We start from the raw sequence: 26,655 nt of genomic DNA, 5'->3' as shown, positions 1-26,655 counted from the left end.
GAGTGATTGACACACGCGTACTAAAAAACTGGTTGAGGCAACGGAGCCCATACTAAAGTTTTGCTATGGGGCCCTGTGAGATCTGTGTATGCTCCTGCCTTCAGCAGAGAGGATCCATTCTAACACATATGGGTGAAACACTTACCCGTAACCACCGCATGTCTAAGCTAGTTCAATACTCTAATATACAAGACATTATTTAACCAAAGTCATTTCCACTACTGTAGCCATAGCTCACTAAACCAATAACTTACTTTCTGGTATAGGCCTTTCTATCAGTTGATTGTAGTACTTTTGCTCTATTTGGGTGAACAGTTTACTGGACGGCCGGCCTCTTTGTGTCTCCCGTGTCGTGACATTGCCCTTAGGCTTGTTACATACTTGGCAAACGGTAGATACAGATGGCAGCTGAGAACCAACAGGCTGATGCTGTTCATTTACCAGTCCACTGACCTGTGTAATGCAAGAAGCTGGTATCAAAGTGTTTTATGCAGGCTACATCAGTATGGAGATTTCTGAATTGGCTACCATAAGCTCTATGGCTTCAGGATCCACAAAGGAGAGCGAGTGGTGGAGACGCATTCAGATGTCTTTATTGGAGTTGCTTTTTAAAGTGCATTAAAGTTTAAGCAAATACATTTTGAGTTTTTAAGATTCCCTGCTAGCGGTCATTGTCACGTTGTTCGTTTTCAGTCATTTACTAGGAACCTATACATTCCTCACACAAATCCCAAATCCATTTTTAGAAACCTTACACAAAATGTGTGCCTCAATATTGCCTCCACCTGACAAAGCTTTGCTTACCTTCTCCCTCACCTCTTGGATCTAACTAACCCTTAGGCCTCTTTTACACGGGCGTCATGGATTAGGGCCAGATAAGATGCGGGTGCATTGCGGGAAAATGCAAGATTTTTCTGCGCAAGTGAAAAACACTTTAATGCGTCTTGCACGCGCGTGAGAAAAAGCGACAGGTTTGGTACCTAAACCCAAACTGTAGATTGCTATTATTTTCCCTTATAACCATGTTATAAGGGAAAATAATACATTCTTAATACAGAATGCATAGTACAATAGGGCTGGAGGGGTTAAAAAAATAAAATAATAATAATTTAACTCCCCTCATCCACTTGTTTGCGCAGCCTGGCTCGTCTTCTTTCTTCTTCTTTGAGGACCTTTGGTGACGTCACTGCACTCATCACATGGTCCATCACATGATCCATCACCATGGTGATGGACCATGTGATGAGCGCAGTGCCGTCTCCACAGGTCCTTTTCCTCCTGGACAGCAAAGAAGACAGAAGAGAAGCCGGGCTGCGCGAACAAGTGGATAAGGAGAGGTTTTTTTTTAACCCCTCCAGCCCCATTTTACTAAGCATTCTGTATTAAGAATGCTATTATTTTCCCTTATAACCATGTTATAAGGGAAAATAATAATGATCGGGTCTCCATCCCGATCATCTCCTAGCAACCATGCGTGAAAATCACACCGCATCCGCACTTGCTTACGATTTTCACGCAGCCCCATTCACTTCTATGGGGCCTGCGTTGCGTGAAAAACACACAAAATAGAGCATGCTGTGATTTACACGCAACACACAAGTGATGCATGAAAACCACCGCTCATGTGCACAGCCACATAGAAATGAATGGGCCCGAATTCAGTGCGGGTTCACCTCACGCATTGCACCGGCGAGGAAATCTCGCCCGTGTGAAAGAGGCCTTAGGCTTCTTCCAGATAAGCGGGTCCAGTGCGGAAAACATGCCCCATGTGTAAGCATGGTTCCCTGTTATGGACACTGCTCATTTCACCGGATAGCATGGCATCATAATGATTTATAATGCTGTGTGTCTCTGCCTAACATTGCATCTACGGAATCATACTAACATAATACCATCAGTATAATTGAGTAGATGCAAGGTTGGTCAGAGTCACACAGCATTATAAATCATTATAATAGCATGCAGTCCTGGGAAAAAGAGCAGTGTCCATAACTGGAAATCACACTCACACTGGAGTGTGTTTTACACACTGGACCTACTCATCTGAAAAAGGCCTTAGGATCAATTTCAGATGAGTGTGTTCACTGCATGAAACAGACTCCATTTTACAGTTAGAGTGGAGGTCAGGCAGAGACACACAGCATTATAACTCATTATAATGCTATGCGGTTCTGTCACAAGAGAAGTGACCAGTCCAGGAAATCATTGCCGCAGTGGAAACGCTCGCCTGAAACTGCCCTTATATATTATAAGCTCATACATTGAAGAGTATCATTCCTAAAGTTTGTTATCTACATGGTTTACATATAATCTGCTGCATTATGAACAGTAGATAATTTTTCTTTATTAGTCTGGTAGCTGACCTCATCATGGGGGTGTGGTTATAGTCGCAGGCAGATGACAGGTACTCAGTCACTCATTGTACTGGGTGCAAAGTCTGTCAATCACATTACCCCCTATATAAACTTTTAGTCTGATAGGGTATTCCTTGCTGCCCAAATCCCCTGAAGAAGCCAGTTATCTGGTGAAACATGTTGGGGGGCAGATTTAGCTTTTAAATCAGCAATCCACTCAACTGTCAGTTAGTTAGCAGTAGTCCGGACGGCCTACTTTTCAAAGCTAGAGTAGTTTAGCAGTGTGATACGGTATTCAAACCGTGAATGTTATGTACGCAGTGTGCACCACCAAAGGGATAGACAGAGGTCAGCTAACATATGGTATCATCCATGTGCTGTATTAGAAGTGGGAAGGGTGAGTTCAGCTCCCACAGCCTAGATGAAGGTGTCACTGCAAGCGACATGAAGGCAGCCAACTGCCTATAAGTGACAGGGGTGAGAGATGGTGCACGTGCTCTCCCTCCTGACTCACTGAGCATCATTTGACCACGCAGAGGTGTGTTTACTGTATTTTTAATCTTTTTATATTATTTGGTTCATCAAGTAAAATTAATTAAAGGTATAAAGCATGTATTTTAACCCAAATAATAATAAAAGTGAAGTATTACATTTTCACCTGGGACAACATAGGTTCAACGCCTGCATAGGCATCTGTAAATAAACTATTTGATAAACCTTACCCAGGGTATGTCTCAAATATGAATAAAGAACTGTAGATGATGGCGCTACTATTGAAATAATATACAACTTAGCACATTTAAAAATAAAAATTTAACCTACATAGTAAAATTTACCTGTATTGGCTGTGTAGTTGCAGTGAGAGAGGATGGGGAAAGGAGAGTGTTTGACTGCAAGTTGGGATTTGGGGAATTTTCAGTGCAAGGAGTCCTAAGGAGCGAGTTGAACAACCGGTTATCCTTCTCATCTGTGTCGGTAGAACCCGGACAGGGCCCAATGTCAAATGTAGACGTTCCTTCAGTGTGAGGAGGACTATTCTCAGGTGTCAACACCGCACTGTTCATAATAGAAGTTTGACACCGTGTCAGCCACGACAGCACTGTTGTCTGGATTATTCCTTGGTGGCTTTCAGGAGGATGCGTATTTGTCTGCAAAAGGCCATTTGGTGGAGCTTGCTGAGACCCAGGACACTGACAGTATTTACAATGCTCTGACTTCCTTGGTCGACCTCGTGAGCGATTGAGTGCAGAGTAATAGTTATCTTCTGTCCCTTCTTCCTCTTCATTCTTCACCCCAGAAAATTCTGACAGTTCGGGTAGTGCAGTGTCGGAAGTTTCACCTGGAAGAGAAACTGGTGTTACAGTTTACATTATTATGCAGCTGAAGACAATGGTTGGCTGTAGCAGTGAGGTGCTGAATCCAGGTATGTCATCTACTACCGCGACGTGTCTGGTTCTGTCACCTCACTGCTGCAGTCAATCACTGTCCTCAACCCTAGACTGCTGAGGACAGCGATTAGATGCAGCGATTACATGCCACGTCCAAGTATATTATGGATTTTTTAGTTTTTTATTAAGACATTGTAGGGATGGTCTGAGATTTTTAATTATCCTAGACAAACCCTTTAAAAAGAGATTATCTAGGACTACAAAAAAATTTGCATGGGGGCTGGGTGTGGTGTAAAAAGAAAAAAAACAGCTCGTCAATCAATGGCCTCAGCGGTGACATATACATGAAACCACCGAGGCCAGCTGTCACATGTATTTAGGGAACGTTAGACTTCCAGTATAAAGAGAACAGGAGCTGTGGGACTGGAACCAGGACACTGACATGGCGAGTGGGTTTTTGCCTCTTTTTCACCGTGTCAGGCCCGCTTCGCATTTATTTTTATTTTTTTATCAGTCTCGGGCGACCACTTTAAAAGGGGTTATCCAAACCCTAAAATGCGCGGGTACCTCATACTAGTTATACTTATCCTGCTGGCATCGCTGGTGACGCTAGGGAGGCTTGTTCCCATCGTGGCCTGCTATCGGTTCAGACCATGAGGACACTATCTATCCTTATGGTCTGAACCATAGGAGTGATCTTGTTTTACATTTATTTTTCTTATTTATAGCTTTAGATATATGCATTTATTAGCCACATGCTATATATCCTGTTTGTATATTTGCTGATTTTCAGATATTTTTGTTTCTGTATTTTATATGTTGGACGCATCCCCTTTGGGTGTGGGGGTAAGACTTTGTAGGACACATGCAGTGGCATATTCACCTCCATTGTCAGTAAGGACTGGATTAGTCTGAAGCAGGGATGCTCAACCTGCGGCCCTCCAGCTGTTGTAAAACTACAACTCTCACCATGCCCTGCTGTAGGCCGTCCAGAAATGATGGGAGTTGTAGTCTTGCAACAGCTGGAGGGCCGCAGGTTGAGCATGCCTGGTCTGAAACATTCTATTTGGGAGCGATTGCCTGGACCAAGTTCACGCCATGTTTCTGCTCTTTTAACGCATATTATAAAGAAGTAATATTTTAGCATGACATACTAGTTCCAAACCACATTATTTCTATCTACTGGTGTCAAGACCCATGCACTAACAAGAGGGTAGATGGATCTGGTTCTATATGTACTCACCAGAACTGTCTGTCATTCCCTCTACAAAGATGCCGCCTATGTGTGGAAGCAACCAATAGAATCTGCGGTACCGATCCTGACCCAGGGACATGCATCGAAGCCTCTGAGAACAGCTAATGATTTTCTTTCTCAGAAACGTTTGACGCTGTAAAGCAAGATTGCAAACAGAAAACAGTGAGAAATCAATTCAGCGTACAACACGTAGACATGAGAAACTTGCTCCCAATGAGTTCTGCCAGATTTTCTGCTTGTTCGTAAAACAAACAGTCTTGTAGAAATCCAGCAGAGAACACATGGGTTTATTTATCCTGCTGATGTCTTCCCTTTTCAGATGAGGCACAGATTAGGCTCCTGCTCCAGCCACCTGTCTTACAATCCACCACATGGCAGTGAGGAGGGGGACATGGCTGAGCATCTTGGACACAAAGACAATTTCTTTATAGGATTCTCAGTTTTAACTGTAAGCGTATACAACACACAAGGAGACATTCTGACAGGGCCCCGCTCTGACTCCTGCTGGACGGTTCTGCTCTGGCTCCCCCCTGGCCATCTGGGCTTGACAGAAAGGTCGCCCTCTATTTGTGCTTGGGAACTGTCCATCAAGCAGAGAAGGGCAAAGATAAGACAAGGAGAGCTGCCCAGTGCACAGGTCCTGTGTCAGAGCCTTTCAGACTAAAATGTATTTTGTGACGAGGGAGCCTGTATTTCATGGAGCAGGAATATGCCGACAGGTTCCCTTTAAATGGCACTCTACTGTGACTATGCTTTAAAATGCACAACTGAAAATCCAAGCTATTGCCATTAATACGAGATTCATTCATTAAAAGTTTATTGCAGGGATTTATGTTTATATGGTGACTACAACATAACCCATACTTTGCACAAGCGAGTGATACCTTGGTGAGTTTTTCTATCTGTCTTTCGAGATCCAAAGTATTTACATTAGAGGAAATTTCTCCCTGCAACAGAAAAACATGAAAGCCGAATATCACTTCTGTTTCTGCTCAATATTTCATTACTTGTGAAAATGTATCTTCGTCTACACAGGTTAATCATATGCTATTGTTCTATATGAAAACGTTTCAATCTAACAAATACGCAGAGGTGAGTATTTAACCGAAATCTATTCGGCTTAATGCACACAATCACGAGTGCGTGCGGAATTTTGTGCACAAAATCTGCATCATAGATCATGTACACTGTGTATTCTATGAGAATTTGAAATTCTCATGTACAAAATGCAGATTTTTTTTATCCACAGCATGTCAATTTATGTTATTTTTCATGACCGAATTTTATGCGTATTTTCTCCATTCACTTAAATGAGGAGAGTGAAATCCACATGATGCACGCATACAATGTGCATTCGCACAAAAATCCACATGCAAATCCACATCTGATACAGATCCTCAACATGGATTTCCCTGAGAACACCTGCAGATTTCAGTGCGGATTCTCCACATATAAATCCTGACATGTCTGTTTAACAGCTATTTGCACTCCCCCTGTAATACCATTTCTGGAGCTCCTTGATATATGTTGTACCATTCATTTATTATTCCCTGTAGAAGTTAAAAATGAATTGCTAGCAGTTTGCAATGAAGGTCCAGCTGAGTATTACCAGTCTGGGGTGTTTCCCTGCAAAGTCTGCCTCTGAAAGCACTGACTGGATAATGCCAGACTGTGCAGGGACACCCCCCCAACTGGTTAACACCCAGCTGGACCATCACTGTAAACTGCTAGAAATTCACTCATAACTTCTAAAAGGAATAAATGTCACAACATAGAACCATAAGAATAGATGCTCCAGAACGGTTTTTACAAGAGGTGTGCATGTAGCTGCTGAAACACGTGTCAGGAGAGGTTCCAGTTCCTCTTTAAAGAGAACCTGTCACCTAGAAAATGCATATTAAACCACCAGCAGTACCTTATTACAGCCTGTAGCATGATTATAAAGGTGTCTGTGTCTTTTCTGTGCAATGCAGTGAAAGTCTAAAAAACTGACTTTTATTAAACTGGCCACACTATGAAGTCAAGGGGCCAGTGGCCTTCTTGCCTGAAGTCTAGCACACCCGCCCCCTTTACCTCCCCTTAGCATTTGATTGATAGAATTTCCATCACTACTGGACGCTTGAATGTAGTCTTGCGCGTGCGTTGTGTCCCTGCAATACCGGCGCCTGCCCACGGATCCATTCCGCTATGATGTATTCTGCAAGACTACATTCAAGCAACCGGCAGTTAGGCTGGGTTCACACCTGAGCGTTCTGAAACGAGCGCTCTGTATGCGCGATTGTACGGGCGTTTACAATCGCGCATACAGAGACTGGCGTTCACACATTGTCGCGCGTTCCCGAATTTCTATGTGCGGGAACGCGCGACAAACGCCCAAAAAAAAGCTCAAGCACTTGTTTGAGCGTCGGGCGTTTTACAGCGCGATCGTACGCGCTGTAAAAAACCCAGGTGAGAACCATTCCCATAGGGAATCATTGGTTCTTGCCTGTTGTGCGTTTTACAGCACGTAGGAACGCGCTGTAAAACGCTCAGGTGTGAACCCAGCCTAAAGGAATTGGGCATCCCATCAATCAAACACTATGGGGAGGTAAAGGGGGCGGGGCGCGCTTGACTTCAGGCCGCTGCCCCGTTGAATTCCAAGACTATCGTTTACATAGCGTGGCCCGTTGAAAAGGAGATTTTTGTATAACTTACCAGTTAAATCTCTTTCTCGCTCTTCCTTGGGGGACACAGACCTTGGGTATAGCTCAGCTCCCTAGGAGGCGTGACACTAAGTAAAACTGTTAAGCCCCTCCTCCATCAGCTATACCCTCAGCCTGGAGATAGAGGCTACCAGTTGCGTGTCCAAGTAGTGAAAGGAAACAACCAACAATGCAAACAACAGCCAACAACCCAACGGGGCGCCAGCCAAAACCCTAGAACCAAACACAGAAGGGTGGGTGCTGTGTCCCCCAAGGAAGAGCGAGAAAGAGATTTAACTGGTAAGTTATACAAAAATCTCCTTTTCTCGCCCATTTTCCTTGGGGGACACAGACCTTGGGACGTTCAAGAGCAGTCCAAGAAGGGAGGGACCATAACCCAAGGCGGACCACCGGAGCATCAGGAAACCGCAGCCTGCAAGACCAGGCGGCCCAAAGCAGCATCCGCCGACGCGTGCGTATGCACCCTATAGAACCTGGTGAAAGTGTGCAAAGAGGACCAAGTGGCCGCTTTGCACAACTGCTCAGCCGAGGCACGATGCCTCTGCGCCCAGGAAGCCCCGACTGCTCTGGTGGAATGAGCAGTGACGCCGAAAGGCGGAGCCCTACCCTTGGCTCGATAAGCCTCAGACACCGCCAGTTTAATGAACCGGGCAATGGCCACCTTGGAGACCGCCAAACCCTTGCGCGAACCCTCCGGGACCACAAACAGGGAATCCGTGCGCCGGAAGGATCCGGTGACCTCCAAGTAAATCCTCAATGCCCTGACCACATCCAGACGGTGCAGTTCCCGTTCTCTGGAGTGGGAAGGAGAGGGACAGAGCGACGGAAGGACGATGTCCTCATTGATGTGAAAGGCGGAGACCACCTTTGGCAGGAAAGCCGGGACTGGTCGGAGCACAACCTTATCCTGGTGGAAGATCAGGAAAGGTTCGGAACAAGAAAGAGCCGCCAACTCAGACACCCGCCGGAGAGACGTGATGGCCACAAGAAAGATGACCTTGCAGGACAGAAGGCGAAGGGAGACCTCCCGCAAGGGCTCGAAGGGGGCAGATTGAAGCGCCGAGAGCACCACATTCAGGTCCCAGGAAGGAACCGGAGGGCGATACGGTGGAACAGAGTGAGCCACCCCTTGCAAAAAGGTCTTAATCGGCCCCAGAGGGGCCAGGGGACGCTGGAGAAGAATAGACAGCGCCGAAATCTGTCCCTTCAGAGAACTGAGGCCCAGCCCCAGGTCCAGGCCCGACTGGAGGAAGGACAGGATCGTGGGAAGAGAAAACCGGAGAGGTGGGACGCTCCGGGACTCACAGAACCCCAGATAGGACCTCCAAACCCGATAGTAGATCCTCGAAGATACGGGTTTACGAGCACGGATCATGGTGCGGACAACGTCCGCGGAGAAACCCCGTCGCGTTAAGACGGCGGTCTCAACAGCCACGCCGTCAAACGTAGCGAGCCTAAATGCTCGTGGAAGATCGGACCTTGAGAGAGAAGGTCCTCCCTGGAGGGCAGTGGCCACGGAACGTCTGCCAACAGCAACATTAGGTCGGCGTACCAGGACCGACGGGGCCAATCCGGGGCGATCAGAATCGCGGGAACACCCTCTGCCGCGATCCTCCGAAGAACCCGTGGCAGGAGGGGAAGAGGAGGAAAGATGTACAGAAGGGAGAATTGGCACCACGGAAGGACAAGCGCGTCGGCGCCGTAAGCCTCCGGGTCCCGTGCCCTGGATACGTATAGGGGAACCTTGCGGTTGAATTTGGAGGCCATGAGGTCCACGTCGGGGCGACCCCAGCGAAGACAAAGGGCCTCGAACACCTCTGGGTGCAGGGACCATTCTCCCGGATCGATGGTGGACCGGCTGAGGAAATCTGCCGCCCAGTTGTCTACCCCCGGGATGTAAATCGCAGACAAGGCTGGCACGTGCGTCTCCGCCCAGAGGAGAATGAGGGACACCCCTTGCATCGCCGCAGCGCTGCGGGTGCCTCCCTGATGGTTTATGTACGCCACCGCCGTGGCATTGTCCGATTGGATCCGAACAGGGCGGCCCCTCAGTAGATGGGTCCAGTGTCTGAGGGACAAAAGAACTGCCCTCAGCTCCAGAATGTTGATCGGAAGTCTGGACTCCGATAGAGACCAAACGCCCTGGACGGATCGGGGAGGGAAAACCCCCCCCCCCACCCCCGTAAGCTGGCGTCGGTGGTAATCACCAGCCAGTTCAGTGGAAGGAAGGACCTCCCCCTCAGAGGGAGATGCAACCACCAGTTGAGGGAAGCCCGAGCCAGGGGAGGCAGAAGGAAGGTCCTGTCCAGACTCCTCGGTGATTTGTCCCAGGCCGACAGAATCGCCCTCTGAAAGGTGCGGGAATGGAATTGTGCGAACGGCACTGCCTCGAAACAGGCAACCATCTTCCCCAGCAACCGCATGCCGGATCTGAGGGAAGGCCGGTGATGACGGAGAAGGCTGCGAACCGACCCGCGAAGGGCCAGACGCTTGTCCGACGGAAGACGGACCTCTGCCAGTTCCGTATCCAGGAGCATCCCCAGGAAGATCAGCCGTCTGGAGGGGGTAAGGGAAGACTTGGGGTGGTTGATAATCCAACCAAACCGCGTCAGGGTCTCCAGAGTGAGATCCACACTGCCGGATGCCTGTGAAAGGGAGGGTGCCTTGACCAAGATGTCGTCCAAGTACGGAAGAAGAAAAACACTTCTTGAACGTAGAAGGGCCAAGACAGGGGCCAGGACCTTGGTGAACACCCGAGGAGCCGTTGCTAGACCAAAGGGAAGGGCAACGAACTGGAAGTGATCGTCCCCCACCGCGAAGCGTAGGAAGCGGTGATGACATGGAGCAACCGGAACGTGGAGGTATGCATCCTGAACGTCGATGGAGGCCATGAAATCCCCCTTTTCCAGGGAGGCCACTGCGGACCGGAGAGACTCCATCCGGAATCTCTGCAGGCGGAGGAAGCGGTTCAGGCGCTTCAGGTCCAAGATCGGTCGCACCGAGCCTTCCTTTTTGGGGATCACGAAGAGGTTCGAGTAGAACCCCCTGAACCTTTCCGTCGGAGGCACCGGGGCGATGACACCCTTGTCCATGAGTGAGCGAACGGCCGCGAAGAAAGAGGCCGCTCGTACGGGGTCCCGCGGAGGACGGGACCGGAAGAAACGGTCTGGCGGAATGGCCGCAAATTCGATCTTGTACCCGCAAGATACAATCTCGAGCGCCCATGCATCTGAGATGTGGTTCCGCCAAACGTTCCTGAAAAGGAGAAGGCGGCCCCCCACCCGGGTGGGTGGGGGCGCACCTTCAGGCAGAGGGCTGCTGGCCTGTGGTAGCCCGTGCAGGCTGGGTCTTGCGCCAGGTAGGTTGCGCCCGAAAAAACGGCTTCTTGCGTCTATCCTGGGTTGGGCCAGAGGAAGAAGAACCGGCCCCGGGTCTAGATCCGGAGGGCTTACGAAAGGACCGAAAACGGGACGAACCCGCGCGACCCCGTGGGGCGCCCTTTGGCCTGGACTGGGGAAGGAGAGTACTTTTCCCGCCCGTGGCCTCTGATATAAGCTCGTCCAGGCGGGTCCCGAACAAGCGGGAACCCGTGAACGGTAGACCGGCCAAGGAGCGTTTGGAAGCGGCGTCCGCCGCCCAAACCTTCAGCCAGAGTTCCCTCCTGACAGAAACCGCCAGGGCAGAGGAACGGGCAATGAGGGCCCCCGCATCCAGGGAGGCCTCACAAATAAATTTTCCAGCCTGGATAATTAGCTGGGCTAAGGAACGGAGGTCCTGAACAGGAACGTCCGACCCCAACTCCTGCTCCAGCTGCAAACCCCATTCAGAGACCGCTTTGCCAACCCAGGCGGAGGCAAAAACCGGTCTAAGGGCTGAACCAGAGGCAGAAAATATTGCCTTGGAAAGGGATTCCGTCCGACGGTCCTCAGCGGACTGGAGGGAAGATCCGTCCTGTACAGGAATAGCAGTGCTTTTGGACAGGCGAGCCACAGGAGGATCCACCTTGGGCGGAGATGTCCAGGTGGTCACAGACTCCGCCGGAAAGGGATAACAAATGTCCAGCTTTTTTGGTGTAACAAAGCGGACGTTTGGCCGAGTCCAAGCCTTGGATACCACAGAAGAAAAATCTGCATGTATGGGAAAGACCTTGGAGGCCTGTCTGGGTCGGAGAAAGGACACGCCGGCCTGTTCAGAGCTGGGGGGGTCATCGTGTATCTGAAAGGTATCGCGGATACTAGTGATAAGATGCCCCACCGCGGATGACAATTTTGACGGAAGCTCTGAGTCCATGTCCACATCCGAATCCGCCAGTTCTCCCTCAGAAGGCGTATCCCTTTGAGAGGATAGGCTTGACTGAGCTCGCACGCATGGCGGAGAGAGCGAAACATCAGGAGAAGATGTGCGCTCAACCCTTGAACGTTTCTGAGTACGCCGGGCCCTGGAAGATTCACTGGGAGGCAGGGAATCAGTGGGGGCGGCAGAAACGGCATTCCCAGCAGGTGCGACAGGGATTTCGGCAGTCTGCGGGAGAGGCGGTCTATCCACGAGACGGCCCACCACGTGTGTAAGGCTCTCCACCGCCAGAGACAGAGACCTAGCCCAGTCAGGGGGTTCAGAAACAACAGGGGGCACAGCAGAAAGCGGGCCCTGCACCGGGGCCTGACATGCAAGGCAATGCGGCTCAGATTGCCCACTTGGAAAAAGTGCCTTGCAGGCGGTACAGGCGTGGTACCAGGGTTTGGGGGCACCCGTGGGATCAGACATGCTGACAAGTGGTCGTACCTTGATACAGGGACAAGGGATTGCAGCGGCTATGACCAGTGGGGTTAGGAGAGGGTTAACAGCCCTACCAGTGCCTCAGAAGAACGTCAGGTCAGATCCCTAGGAGCGAAGGTCCAGATCAGCAGCCGCGAGGCAGCCAGAAAACCAGCGTGCGTCCCCAGCGATGCACCGGTGTCTCCCACGTGTCTCCACTTCAGTCCGGAGTGAGGAAGCGCGGCAAGCTTGAGCAGAGACGCGGGAACAAGCTCCGCCCCCTCCACGCTTGAATGTTTCATAACGAAACTCCGCCCCCATGACGCGCGCGCGAAAAAAAAAAAAAAAAAAAAAAAAAAAACACCCGCACCCCGTGCTGCCCGAGATTCCCAGGCATATGTTGTCAAAGAAGGGCCCGCAGGCCCCAAAAGCGCGGCGGTATAACCGGACGTCGGAAGGTAAGGTGGTCACCTGACCCCCGTCCCGCCGAACCGAACCGCCGATGCCGGGCCTAAGCCCCGCCCCCTCGATCCCGGTACGGAGCGGGCGGCGGCAGGGAGGTAGTAAGAAGCAGGGGCTATCTTTTAAGCAGCGGGCGGCGGCGGGATGTGTAAGATCGGGAGGTACATGAAAAGCAGGCAGATGGGGAGATCCCACAGAGCGCTCTGAGAAGCGCAGGAAACGGCCAACCACGGGTGCCCCCCCCCGAACCCAGTGCAACAGGGACAGGGAATAGGCTGGAAAAGCCATCTTACCTGTCTTCACCCTCATTTCCTTCCAGCAGGGTCGCCCCTTCAGCCCCTGGCACCGCAGTGGCAGGAAGCTGGAAGAGGGGCTTGGCGTGCGGGCGACCCCCTAGCTGGCGGGATGTAGGGGAGCCGGTGCTGCCCAGATCCTCCTATTGCTTCAGTGGGGGAGGCAGCAGCGCAAATACGTTGGCACTGGTGCAGCTCAACCCCGGGAGAACAGAGAGGTCCAATGCGTCTCTGGTATCCCTAGGAAAAAACAAAAATAAAATAACAAAAATTAGAGAAAAAATTAAAACAAGGAGAAAACAGCCCTGCAGTAGCAGGGGGTGTCTTGCCTCCTTGGACACTAAGCTAAAACTGGTAGCCTCTATCTCCAGGCTGAGGGTATAGCTGATGGAGGAGGGGCTTAACAGTTTTACTTAGTGTCACGCCTCCTAGGGAGCTGAGCTATACCCAAGGTCTGTGTCCCCCAAGGAAAATGGGCGAGAAAAGTATTTTGCATTGCACAGAAAAGACACAGACACCTTTATAATCGTGCTACAGGCTGTAATAAGGTACTGCTGGCTGTTTAGTATGCATTTTCTAGGTGACAGGTTCACTTTAAAGGGGTTCTGCACTTTTATTTAACTGATGATCTATCCTCTGGATAGATCATCAGCTTCTGATCGGCGGGGGTCCGACACCCGGGACCCCCGCCGATCAGCTGTTTGAGAAGGCAGCGGCGCTCCGGCAGCGCCGCGGCCTTCTCACTGTTTATCGCCGGGCCGCCCGCCCACTGACGTCACGACTTGTATCAACTAGAGTGGGAGCGGCTAAGCTCCATTCAAGTGAACAGAGCTTAGCCGCGCCCACTCTAGTTGATACAAGTCGTGACGTCAGTGGGCGGGCAGCCCGGCGGTAAATAGTGAGAAGGCAGCGGCGCTGCCTGGAGCGCCGCTGCCTTCTCAAACAGCTGATAGGCGGGTGTCGGGTGTCGGACCCCCGCCGATCAGAAGCTGATGATCTATCCAGAGGATAGATCATCAGTTAAATGAAGGTGCAGAACCCCTTTAACTTAAAGAATTGAAGACTGTGGCAGATGATTCATCATCTCCCTGCACCAGAAAAGTGGCTTAAAAAGTTGCACGTTTTTTTTTTTTTAAGAAAGGGGGTGTGGCAAGGGCAGTAAGGGAGCATGGCCAGCCGCCGCAATAAGTTTATCTTAATTTCCGCCAGTTTTCTGGGGCAAACAAAGCCAGAAATTTACAGCAGCTCCGTTTAGGCGCACGGATTGCCGGAGGATGTGCCTCATTTATGCCAAGTAGAAAGAGCCAGTCTTGATAAATCTCTTGTTTTTCGGAGAATATATTTATTACACAGATGAGGTGGCTGTATGGTGAAGCCTTGTTTAAAGCTCAGTGGTTATGATTTACCTCTTCATCCTCAGGTGGTTTCAGTAAAACAGATTCGTCACCCACAGCATCTTCGTTTTCCTCATTATTGCGGGTGCTGCTTCTTGTCTGATACTCCTCTGCACTGTTAATTTGGAGGTCTTGCTGTCCTGTCTTCTTTCCTAATGCAAACTTCAACCTGTGGGATATTAATATTACTTTACCAGATAAGTGAAAGACCCCGGATTTCTGTGCGTCTGTCACTACTTTAGGCTGCCATCAGTGAGGTGAGATATTCCCGTTAATGACTGGCAAAAATTTTTGGGGTTTTTGCCTTTCCACACTTCAGCAGACATAACTTTTTTAGTTGTTCACCAACGTGGCTGTAGGCTGTTCACTAACATGGCCTTGTTTTATGCGAGAGAAATTGTGATTTTTTGGGGGGTGATTTTTGGAGTATATATATATATATAACTGTTTAAATGTTACAGGTAAAGGATTAAAAGCCAGGACTGGCGCCTCCTCCAGCCCCACAGCTGTTGGTGACATAACTGGTTCTTATAGCAGAAGAGCTCCAGCAGTCTTTTACCCTCCTCTACTGCAGACAGAGGACCCGCACTGCCTGCCATGGTCGTTAAGAGGTTAAATTCTTTTTTTTAAGTATTATTTTTATGTACTCTAGTGCAGAGGGAAATAGGAAGACTGTCTTCAACAATACATTGGCAGCTACACCACAATCTACAAAAAAATAAAAAAAATACATGGTTCTGCACAGTAAATCTGGCCTTCTTTCTGCCCCCAAAATTATGAATGTCACGTATAATACTGGGTGAGACTGACTGGTCAAGTGGTGACGATGATGAGAGGTCAAAAATACATATTTTACATATGGTATCAGAGACCATAAAATGTTTTGTCTTTCAAGTAAATGAACCTGCTGGTTATGTATTCCTTAAAGTAAACCTGTCATTGAAAATGAAATACAATCTGCAGCCAGCATGTTATAGGGCAGATTGATACAAGTTGTACTGGAACTTTTCGCACAAAATTATATTTTATTCATTGAAATCTCTGCTCAGTGAGTCACGTAGGCGGTGTCACTCAGTGACTGACGGATATGGAAAGAATGTCAATCACTGATTACGACCGCCCACATGACTATTTAGCTCAGAGTGAGCCCAGATTTACATAATTAATACAATGCAAGTTACAGTGAAACTTTTCTATCAAAGTTATGTTCTAATTTTACTCCGCTCCTCCTGCACTATAACGTCCTTTCACAAAACCTTTTGACGTGTCATTGCAACAGCTTTGGTGGTGTTACCTGCGAATTTTTCCCTCAATTATCCACTTGTTCTTTCTATAATTAGACATGTTCTCCAGAGTTTTATCAATTTCACTGCAGAAACAAGCAAACATTTAATGTTACGCGTTTATAGAAGATAAATGTACATAAAAAAATCTGATAAAATTCTAGGAGATATTCTTTAAGAAGAAAGATTTTATTTAAAAACATGGGGGCACATTTATTAAGACTGGTGTTTTAGACGCATCGACCTCTACATAACTTCGGAGGATCCATCGCCGTTTCTAAATGTAAGACAGATTCTTTGCTCTCTTACATTTAGACCATTTTCTACGCCTAAACCATAGAAAATGGCCTGTCCCCTTTCCCGCCACAGCGTAGAAAATGGCCTGTCCATTTCCCCGCCATTTTTTAGACCTGGTGTGAACAGGGAAAAATCGCAGATTGCAGCGCAAAGGACCTTTACGCCGCAATCTGTGCCAGGTGTACTTCTGTTTAATAAATGACCCCCATAATTTAGTGCTAACATTTTCTAAAATATAAAAACTGGTCGGTTTAAGAAACAAAACCTCACCTGATAATCAGAGTACTGGCATTGAGTTCATTAATAAGAAATGCAAGCACAGCAGCTTTGATGTGTGGTGGATGTGCCTGAAAAGGATGAGTGCGGAGGCTTTCACAGACCTCAATGTCACCACCATATGCCTCCAGGAAGATACGGAGTATTTCAGATACATTTTCCCTGGTTAAACTGATTTCTGAAACTTTTTCTCCCAGGATTTTCAAAGACTGCAGACAGACAAAAAGACACATATTGATTTTGGGAGGGATTTCTACTAGGTAAACCATACAACATTGGTTAGCATGAAGCTGTTCGGATACCTGGCAGAACGATGGAAGCCCAGGGTCAAACAGTGCAACCTTCAACAGTTTCACCAGCAAGTCTTGCACCTCCCATAAACTGTCACCCATATTGAAGAGTCCTTCCTGTAGGGTGAAGAGGCTGGGTACATCCTTAGTTTCATCCAATCCAAACACTTTTCCATACGACTGTAGAAACTCCACTGTCATTAAGCAATGATGGAAGGCACTACCGGGTAGCACTACTCCCGGAACATGCGGAAAGTCTGGCAATGGCTGAAATGAAGACAGTATTCAAAAAATTAGATGAACATTTGACAAATCCTTGAGGGATGTTAAGTAACCGTTCTCAAAAGCACCAATTCAACAGCATTCAATACAAGTTTTAAATTTAGAAACAAATGGAGAAGTAGGTAAGGTGCAGTCAAAGTCCTGTCAAGTCTCCTTGCTCTCTGGAGACATTTATGTCTTGCGCTGAGAACGCTAGTTATAGACGACAGGCTGGATTATATGGCAATGCAGCTTGACAACCATTTGTAAGACTATAGTAGTTAGGCACTCAATTGTATGTCACCAGGCGGCGCAGAAAATAGTCAAGCTACAATATTCCTACTGCCGATGTATTATTTAACGGGCTATTCCCATCTCAAACATGTATGGCATATCTACTGGAAAACCTATTCTGAGATGGGAATATTCCTTAACGTTTACCACCAAATGTGATTAATGGTGTACAAAATTCCTCTATTATAAGAATGTGGGACAGAGTCATATGGCTGAAACAAACTATCAAGAACACTTTAACACGTATAGGAAACATGTATATCTTCTATGGCACAATACTGTAAAACAGCCCTCATAACTGTTCTAGGCGGATCACACACCTGATGATCAGACAAACACATATCTTCAGTCGGCTTCTTCATCTCCTCCAACATAAACTGCTGGCGCTTACGTTCTTCCAGGCGTCGCTGTTGTGCAAGCTGCTTCCTGTCTGGCTTTGGAACAGGGGGAGTTGCCACTTTTTCCTTCAGTTTTCGCTTTGCGTTCTTCTTTACTTCTATCTGCTCAGCCTCCTTTATCTTTTGCGCCTTTTCTTCTTTTTCCTTCGCTTTCCTTTCTCTTAACTATTAAAACAGCATTAGTTACTAAAACAATCAACTAAACCACAATAATTATATCACCGATACACTTGAAACTGTGTATTGTGGTCACTATAGGATATATAGTACCAGTCAAACGTTTGGAAAAACCTTTTCATTCTATTTTTTTTTTTACATTGTAGATTCATATTGAAGACATGAAAATGATAAACGAAATCATATGTAATTAAGAAGTAATCAACAAACTGTTGAACCAGAATATTTTATTTTTATTTTGGATTCTTCAAAGCAGTTCCCCTTTTGCTTTGACGGCAATGCACACTCTTGGCATTCTCTCAATCGGCCTCAAAGCCTTGTCAAGAGTTAATTTGTGGAATTTCTTGCCTTCATAATATAATTGAGACCACCAGCTGGTCCCTTCTAATAGCTAATCCCCCACCAATCTGATATTTATGACCTATCCAGAGGATAGGTCATCAATATAAATTCGCAAATAACCCCTTTAAAGACATCAAGGTCAGTCCATCTGGAAAATGTCCAAAATTAGAAGGTTATCCTCAAGGGCAGTCATGAAAATCATCAAACACAAAGATGAAACAGACTCATGAGGACTGACCAGGGAAAAAAAAGACCAAGAGTTACCTCTGCTGCAGAAGATAAGTTCATTAGAGTTACCAGTCTCAGAAATCGCAAATTAACAGCATCTCAAATTGGCGTCTACATAAATGCTGTACATAGAACCAGACACATCTCTGTTCAAAAGAGACTGCGAGATTCAGGTCTTTATGGTTAAATTGCTGCTAAGAAGCCACTACTGAGGAACAACAAAAATAAAGGAATTGCTTGGGCCAAGAAACACAAGGAATGGACCAGTGGAAATCTGTCCTTTAGTCTGGCGAGCCAAAATTTTTGATTATTGATTATAACCGCCATGTGTGAGAGAAAAAGCGAGTGGATGGTTTCTTCATGTGTGGCTCCCACCATGAAGCGTGGAGTAGGTGTGACACTGTTGGTGATTTATTCAAAATTCAAGGCACACTTAACCATGGCATTCTGCAGTGACACAAAATCGCATCTTGATCTACCTCATGAAGCTGACAGAGAATGCCAAGAGTGTAAAAAGATGTCCTCAAAGCAAAAAGGGGGCTAATCTGAAGTCGATATAAGACATACTGGTATTCTGGTTTAACATTTTGTTTACTACTTAATTCTGTATGTGTTCCTTTATTTTTTGCATCTTCAATATGAATATACAATATGAAAAAAATAAAAAAATAAAAAAGTGCAATGAAAAGGTGTGTCCAAACATTTGACTGGTATGACTAGTACTGTATATACACTACTGGTTAGACACATCAACATTTACAGTTATTATTGGTTTTACACAGTTCAAGTCCAGCCAATAACATGAAATGGTACAAAGGAACAAAAGTAAGGTTAAATAATAAAAATATTAAATCTTAAAAACTTAAACGCATCCTAGAAGTGTAGATATGTCCTATAGAAAATATGCACACAAAACAAGGGATCTGAGTACAGTTTCCTATACCATCAAAAAGCACTTGGAAACCGGAGGAAACTGACAGGAAGAGGCCTGAAAGACCGAAGACCACAACAAAATCAGAAGACAAGTATTTGAGAGTCAACAGTTTGCTTGATTGGCAGTTCACTGCACAACATCTTCAAGTACAGCTTTATGCGGTGAAAAACTAGATTTCTCATTAGTGTCATTGGGGGACACAGCACCATGGGTATATGCCCAGCTACCATTAGGAGGCGACACTAGATATCAAAAAGGTTGGCTTCGCCCAGGTGGGCTATACCCTCTCCACAGCCACTAGACTAATCAGTTTAAGTCTAGTGTCCGTAGGAGGCAGACATAACCTGCTCTGTTTTTTGCAGGTCTTGCTGCTTTTTATTTTTATTTTATTCTTTTTAAATTTCTTCTGCAGGTCTCTGCCTGCTGCAGGATGGGGCTCCATCGTGGGTATCCACTTTAGTTGCACCCCCTGCGGGCACACACTCTGAGCTCCTCGCCGAACACCCAGTCCCCCATTACTGCATTCGCAGTGGCATGCCGGCAATCCCACACAAGTGTTGAGTTTGCCGAAGGGGGGACCCTGCAGCGCCTGAAGACGCTGGATGGCAAGTATCTCCCCTGTGTCCCTGCCCCAGGGGGTCCCACGGGTTAGCCACCCCCCCTTTTTTTCTGGCCAGGGGATTGGATTCATTCTATTAGAGGGACCTGGGTAGGTTCCTCCTTCCCCTTCCTCCCTTGGATATCCTTTTCCTCCCTGGCCACCCATGCCACTCTCGGCCCTTCCCTCACCTCTTTGGGGACACAGCTACTTTAGTCCCCGGCTTCTGCCGGGACTAGGCCGCATCTTCTCTGGCCTGTCTTCGGGCCCCAGGTGCTCCTTTTGCCTCGTTTCTTCCCTCCCTGAGCGTCACTCCTCCTCAGGAGCCCCCCCACACCCATTTTTTTCGTTCTGGAGGGCCCCCGGTCTCCCTCGGTCCCGTCCCGCCGACGGCACACCTTTTCCGGCCACGTCATTAATCGAGGCCCCAGCTTCGTCCATGCCTAGGGTCACTACACTTGGGAGGGTTGGTTAACCATGGCCAATGTTTTTTTTCCCTAGGGTGGATACATAAAATTTTTCCTTGATTTTCTGGCTATTGTTGTCCTCAGGTGGTCCCGTTCTGTGGACCCTTCTTCCACCCCAATGATTCTTCCACCATCTAGCTGGCCGGTTCCCTCTGGAGAAGCTACTCACAGCATCTCTGACCGCTCATAGTCTGTATGACAGTTGCTTCTTTGGGCCCGATTCTTTGCCCTCCTGGGTCCCCATAGGCTTGTTGCCCTCTTGAGATTCTATCCTCTCTTCCCGTTCCGCCAGGTTCGGTACCTGGTATCTGGGAGTTTATTGCTACGGTTTGCAATTTACATCGTATTGGTCACTTTTGAGATGGAGCTTTCCCTCGTTTTGAGAACTTTTCCTCCTTAGGCTGTTTGGAGTCCGATCCGTTCTACTCCAATATCTCTCAGACAAGTGCATCTCCGCTTGTATTACCAGGGCCTGCTACTGGTTTCCTTTTCCCTGAGACTTCATGTGGGATATCTCTGGTCTTACGTTTCACAGCGATATTTTGTTATTTTTTCAGAGGCTTGATCCTCGCCTCCTTTTTATGGGAAGCAGGTCTTTACCTTCCCTTCTCCTGGCCATTACCTAGGAGCCCCCTCCTCCCCCAGGGGTTGGCTGCTTTCTCTAGCAGGATGGAGTTTCCACCTTCTCATATGGTGTTTCTCTTCCCACCACCTGCCTTGCTGTTGAAGGAGGCTTGCTCCCTTCCCATAGCGAGTCCTTCCTATGATTTCTCTCAATTGTTTAGCCTCCAGTGCTTCCTTGATACCTCTCTACCCTGGACTTTACATGGGTTGGCCACGGACAGGCCGTGTTTTTGGTCTGAGACAATTGAGTTTTTCCTTGCTGGACCCTCTTACTGGTCAGGTCCCTTTTCTTACAGACCTTCTGAATTGCCTTCATTTTGCCGAGGGGTGGTCCACAGGGTCTTTTAGCCTGTTTCCAGGAAGTTTTTTTCCTTAGTTAAGGACTGCTTCTGTCCTTTTTCCAGGCATTTTCTCTCCTGCCAGGCACACTCAGTTATTTTTTCTTTTTGGGTCTGTCCTCTTATGGATTCTCCTCCTGGAGCATCCTTCTATATGCAGAGAGCTAGGTCTTTAACAACAGACGGTGCTGTGCTGCTCTCCTGTTTCTTCAGGAAGAGCCCTGGTTCTTCCGGATCCTTCCTCTGTCTCTCACTAGTGCGCACTAGTTCAGTTCTTGGTCCTAGTGCAGGACATCCAGCCCTGCTCCCTATCAGCTAGCGCTTTATTTTTCCCACCTTGGGTGGAGCTGGGCGTTTACCTTGTTCCTTCTTGCAGGCCTTGTTTTCCAGGCACTTGTCCTTTGGATCCTGACGGTCTCCCATATTTTTCCTTTTCTTTGGAACCATTTCGTGCTATGGCTTCTCCTGGTCTGGTTGGGTCACAGGGTTCTCCAGCACCTGGGAGTCCAACTTTTTGCATGAGATTTCCTTTCCACCCTCAGGGACTGCTTTGGGACGTCCCATGGTGCTGTGTCCCCCAATGACAATGAGAAAATTGGATTTTTGTGCTTAGCGTAAAATCTTGTTCAATTTATTGGGGGGCACAGATCCTACCCCTTGCTTTAAATTCTCTTCCTGTCACCAGGCTAATGTTTTCGTTTCATTCCCCGGTCCAGAACATGTTGGTTCTTCGCTTTTGTTTCTCTCTCCTACTGCTATTGGTATAAATAAACTGATTAGCCTAGTGGCTGTGGAGAGGGTATAGCCCACCTGGGAGGAGCCAACCTTTTTGATGCCTAGTGCCTCCTAGTGGTAGCTGGGCATATACCCATGGTGCCGTGTCCCACAATGAATTGAAGAAAGGGATTTTACGGTAAGCACAAAAATCAAATTTTTTGTACTTACCGTAAAATCTGTTTCTCTTCTGTTCATTGGGGGACACAGGAGCTTGACCATGGGTATAGCTGCTGCCACTAGTAGTCGAACAATAAGCACAAAAAAGTGTGAGCTTCTCCAACCATCAATACCCTTCCTACAGGTCGAAACTTGCCCCTTGAGAGAACTAAAAGCCAGCCCCAAGTCCATGCCCGACTGCAGAAAAGACAAGGGTCACGCCAACGAGAAACGAATGGGAGACAGCTGGTGGCGTTCACACTAACTAAAGTAGGACTTCCAGATCCAGGGATAGATCCGGGAGGATGACTACTGCCTGACACGAATCACGGTATGGACAACAGTATCCGAGAAACCCCGAGCCCTTAGTACAGTAGCTTCAATAGCCATGCCGTTAAATGTAGAGACCTTAAATTCGGGTGGAAGATCAGTCCCTGCGACGCCAGGGTTCGTCAGCGAGGAGGGAGACTAGGGATGTGTGCCACACTTGGAGTGGCCAATCCAGGGTCACGAGGATGACGGGCAGACCTTCGGACCTGATTTTACGGAGAAGATGTGGAATGAGGGGAAGAGGAGGCAACACAAAGGGAAATGTGAACTGACTCCACGGGATCCCTAGGGCGTCCGACACCAGAGGATCCTTGGATCTCGCAACGAAGTTCTCTACCTTGCGGTTGAAGCAAGAGGCCATAAGATCCACATCCGGCCGACCCCACCGCTCGCAAATTGTGAGAAAAACCTGCGGATGCAGAGCCCATTTGCTGGGATCGAGACTCTCCCGGTAGAGAGAGTCGGTAATCCAGTTGTCGACGGCGGGGATGTCAACTGCGGACAGAGCTGGGATATGGCTCTCTGCCGTGTTGAGGATAAGCGCTGCTTCCAACATGGCTGTGGGGCTCCGTGAGGTATGCAACTGCCGACGAATCGCCCGCAATTCCAAAATATTGATTGGAAGGGGACCAGGTGCCCCCCCGGTGGCTGGCGTCTGTTGTCAATATTATTCAGCGGAGGGGAGGAGCGGCCCGACGTCAGCATCATAGAAATCAAGCACCACTGAAGGGCCCAGCGCGACGGATGAATCAACCCAAGGAGGCTGGGGAACAGTCCCAAATAGTCAGAATGTACCGCTGAAGAGCCCTGTATGGAACGGAGCATAGGGCTTCAAAGGAAGAGACCATGTGGCCCAGAAACCTCATGCACTGACGAATGGGAAGAGGCTGGGGCCACAACAAGGAGAGGATCCGACGACGGAGAGTGGAGAGTTTGTCCGGGGGCAAGAATACCTTGGCTCGACTGGTGTCGAACAACATGCCCAGAAACGTCAGCCGCCAAGATGGGTGAAGACATGACATCACCAGAATCCACCCGAAGTGTTCCAGGGTGTCAGGACTATGCACAGACTGTCCGCCGTTGCCCAGAATGACGGACCCTTGATCAGGATATCGTCCAAGTAAGGAATCGCCCCTGGCATGATGCAGGTGTCCCTGAAGAGGATCAGCATCCCAGAGATCTGCAGGGGCCCTCCTGAAGAAGAAGGTGGGTGCGGCAGAAGAAAGAAGCGCAAAGGATTCGTGCCACAACTGGGAAGGAGGAGGAGCAGGGAGAGATTCATGCCCCGCCCCCACCATTGAATTGCAGCCTCCAGGGAGCTAATAGCGCTGTCCAGCCCAACTGCTCCCCCGAAGGAAGGGGAGCACAACCAACTGAAAAAAAAATACTCCTCTGCGAGGAACGCCGATCCAACCTGGATGTCTGTGATGCCGGCGGTGGTGAACGTGCCCCGGAGATGCCGCTGAAGAGTAGGCCGCAGGGAGGCTGTCGCCTCAATTAAGCATTATCCCCCCCCCCCCCCCCCCCCCCGGTGGGGGAATGGCTGGGGTGACTGGAGAACTAGGAGATGTGTCTCCGGGCCCAAAGCAGAGAAACCCCCCCACACACTTTTCCTGCAATCCACGGCATGAGAGCGATGCAGACGGGAAGGGTCTGGAAAATTATAGGGGTCATTCACCTAACGAACCGAGGTGTTGCGGGGGGGATGATGTGGAGACGTGAAGCTGTGACAGGAGAAGAACATACATACCTGTCTGGTGACTTCTGACCCTGCCACTTTCCCTGTCGGTGTGCTGCTCCTTGGGGAGGACCGCTACACCGGAAAAAGGTGGTAGGGGGCTTACCGCGGGCCAGCCATGGTGATAAAAAGGATTTGGAAACCTCTGGTCCTTCTTGTCTTCTAGAGCCCGGAAACGAGCAACGGGCTTGGAGACCCTCTGATCTCCCATCTCTTGGGTGGGAACACAGGCTTCCTGTAGCCCAGCTAACAAGAAAAAAGGGGAAAAAAGAAAAAAAAAAACTGCAGACCTGCAAAAGCAGATATGTCTGCCTCCTACGGATACTTAGCTAAAACAGTTTTAGCTTAGTCCCTGTAGGAAGGGTATAGCTGGCGGGAGGAGCTCACACTTTTGTGCTTAGTATCTGCCTCCTCGTAGCATTAGCTATACCCATGGTCAAGCCTGTGTCCCCCAATGATACGGATAAGAAATAAGGCTTCAAGCTACAGGGCTGACAGGTTGAGTAGCAGTAAGAAAGCCACTGATAAGGCTGCAAAATAAAATAAAATAAATTGTCTTGGCGAAGAAGCACCCCAGTGGACTACTGAAGATTGGATGATGGGTTTATAGACAAATTAATCAAAATTTAACATTTTCTGCTCTATAAGACATGTGTCTTATAAAGTGAATATTGATGAGCGCTTCCATTATGGAAGCATTCATTAGTAAACAGGAGATGCGGTCCTATGGTAAGGCGTCTCATACAGAGCGAAAAATTATATTTGGTACATCATGCAGGGTTTTTGTATGCAGTAGAGTAGGTAAAAGGATGGTTCCTCATTGTGGGACACCAACTATCAAAAATGGAAGAGGAAGTGTGATTGTCTGGGGCTCTTTTACTGGATCGAGAGCTGCTTGCCACACTGAACTAACTCTTCATTGTTTACCTACTTCCCATTTGATGAGCAGATGTAATTACATCTCCACTGTACCATTCACTTCAATGGGGCGGCTCCTTCCCATTTAAGTGAATAGGACAAAGCCATCCCATAGAAGTGAATGGGATGGCTGAGATGCAATTACACCTGCTCACTGCTGTGGTGAAGACTGCGAACAGTGCAGGGAGTCTCCCCGCCACCGATCTGATAATGATGACCTATTCCGAGGATAGGTCATCAATATAAATAAAGATCACAACCTCTTTAAACCCCATTGAGCTTGTTTTGGATAAACAGGACAAAAGGATGAAAGCAAAAGGACCCTACACGTGCAGCACATTGGTGGAAACTTTTGAAACAATTTTGAGCAGAACTTTCTGAACAATATCTGAATTCCATCGTAAAAAGAATGCCTTGATTGTGTTCAGCTGTTATCTACAAGAGGTGGCTACTTTGAGGAGTGATGAAAAATCTAGATTCAATTTTGTCAAACAAAATGATTCCATGAATTTTATCTAAAGATATATATATAAAGATATATATAAAGATATATAAAGATATATATAAAGATATATATAAAGATATATATATATTACACACACACACACACACTGTGTGTAGATCTATTCAAGGGTTGAAGAATATGGATTCCAGTAAAGGCTGATAAACTTACTTTTAGTTTCTTTGCTGCCTCTTCTTTAGCTTCTTTTAGTTTCCTAGCTGCCTCTTCTTTAGCTTCTTTTAGTTTCTTTGCTGCCTCTTTAGCTTCTTGACTCCTGGCCTTAAAAATAAAACGGACATAAGTTGATAAAGATCATCGAAAAAGAAGTTATGACTGGTGACAAAATCATTAAATTACATTGTATTTATTAAGGAGCATTTAGATCCTAGGCTCTAATAGCATTTTTATTTGCTCGTATGTGTTAGTTAGGGAACTAAAATGAGGTTATTCATAATATCGACTGGTAACTTAATCATACGGCACTTCTCACAGAGGCTCAACATCAACTGGATGATGTACCAAATTTTTATACACATCCCAACCTGCAAGGAATATTTTTGAAAGTGGTTTTCTGAGATTTTTAAACTGGTGACCTATCCTCAGGATAGGTCATTAGTATCTGACTGGTGGGAGTCCGACACCCAGGACCCCCACCATTCAGCTGTGTCACGTGGCCTAGGAGCAGCTTCGCCCCATTCAAGTGAATGGGGCTGAGCGCGATCCCAAGCACAGCCGCTATACAATGTACGGCACTGTGTTTGGTGAGCACTGAGAAGGCCGCCGACTTCTCAAACAGCTTATTGGTCTGGGGTCCCAGTTGTCGG

At 47.8% G+C, this 26,655-nt stretch overlaps 1 protein-coding gene across 4 annotated transcripts in view; it reads right to left on the bottom strand.

Moving 5' to 3' along the window:
- Window positions 1–26,655, bottom strand: part of BAZ2A (bromodomain adjacent to zinc finger domain 2A) — an 82,513-nt gene that overhangs the window by 11,504 nt on the left and 44,354 nt on the right. For all 4 annotated transcript variants that reach the window (XM_044287293.1, XM_044287295.1, XM_044287294.1 and 1 more), the window contains exons 12-21: window positions 26,003–26,110; window positions 17,625–17,867; window positions 16,762–17,016; window positions 16,454–16,668; window positions 15,898–15,972; window positions 14,616–14,772; window positions 5,882–5,944; window positions 4,986–5,130; window positions 3,191–3,693; window positions 255–453 (exon numbers count right to left, since the gene is read on the bottom strand). In XM_044287293.1, coding sequence (XP_044143228.1) covers window positions 255–453; window positions 3,191–3,693; window positions 4,986–5,130; window positions 5,882–5,944; window positions 14,616–14,772; window positions 15,898–15,972; window positions 16,454–16,668; window positions 16,762–17,016; window positions 17,625–17,867; window positions 26,003–26,110 — 1,963 coding nt within the window. The remainder of the gene's footprint in view (window positions 1–254; window positions 454–3,190; window positions 3,694–4,985; window positions 5,131–5,881; window positions 5,945–14,615; window positions 14,773–15,897; window positions 15,973–16,453; window positions 16,669–16,761; window positions 17,017–17,624; window positions 17,868–26,002; window positions 26,111–26,655) is intronic.

Source organism: Bufo gargarizans, chromosome 3 (assembly GCF_014858855.1).
Source record: "Bufo gargarizans isolate SCDJY-AF-19 chromosome 3, ASM1485885v1, whole genome shotgun sequence".
NCBI classification, from domain to species: domain Eukaryota; kingdom Metazoa; phylum Chordata; class Amphibia; order Anura; family Bufonidae; genus Bufo; species Bufo gargarizans.
This window is presented reverse-complemented; position numbering and strand designations above follow the sequence as displayed.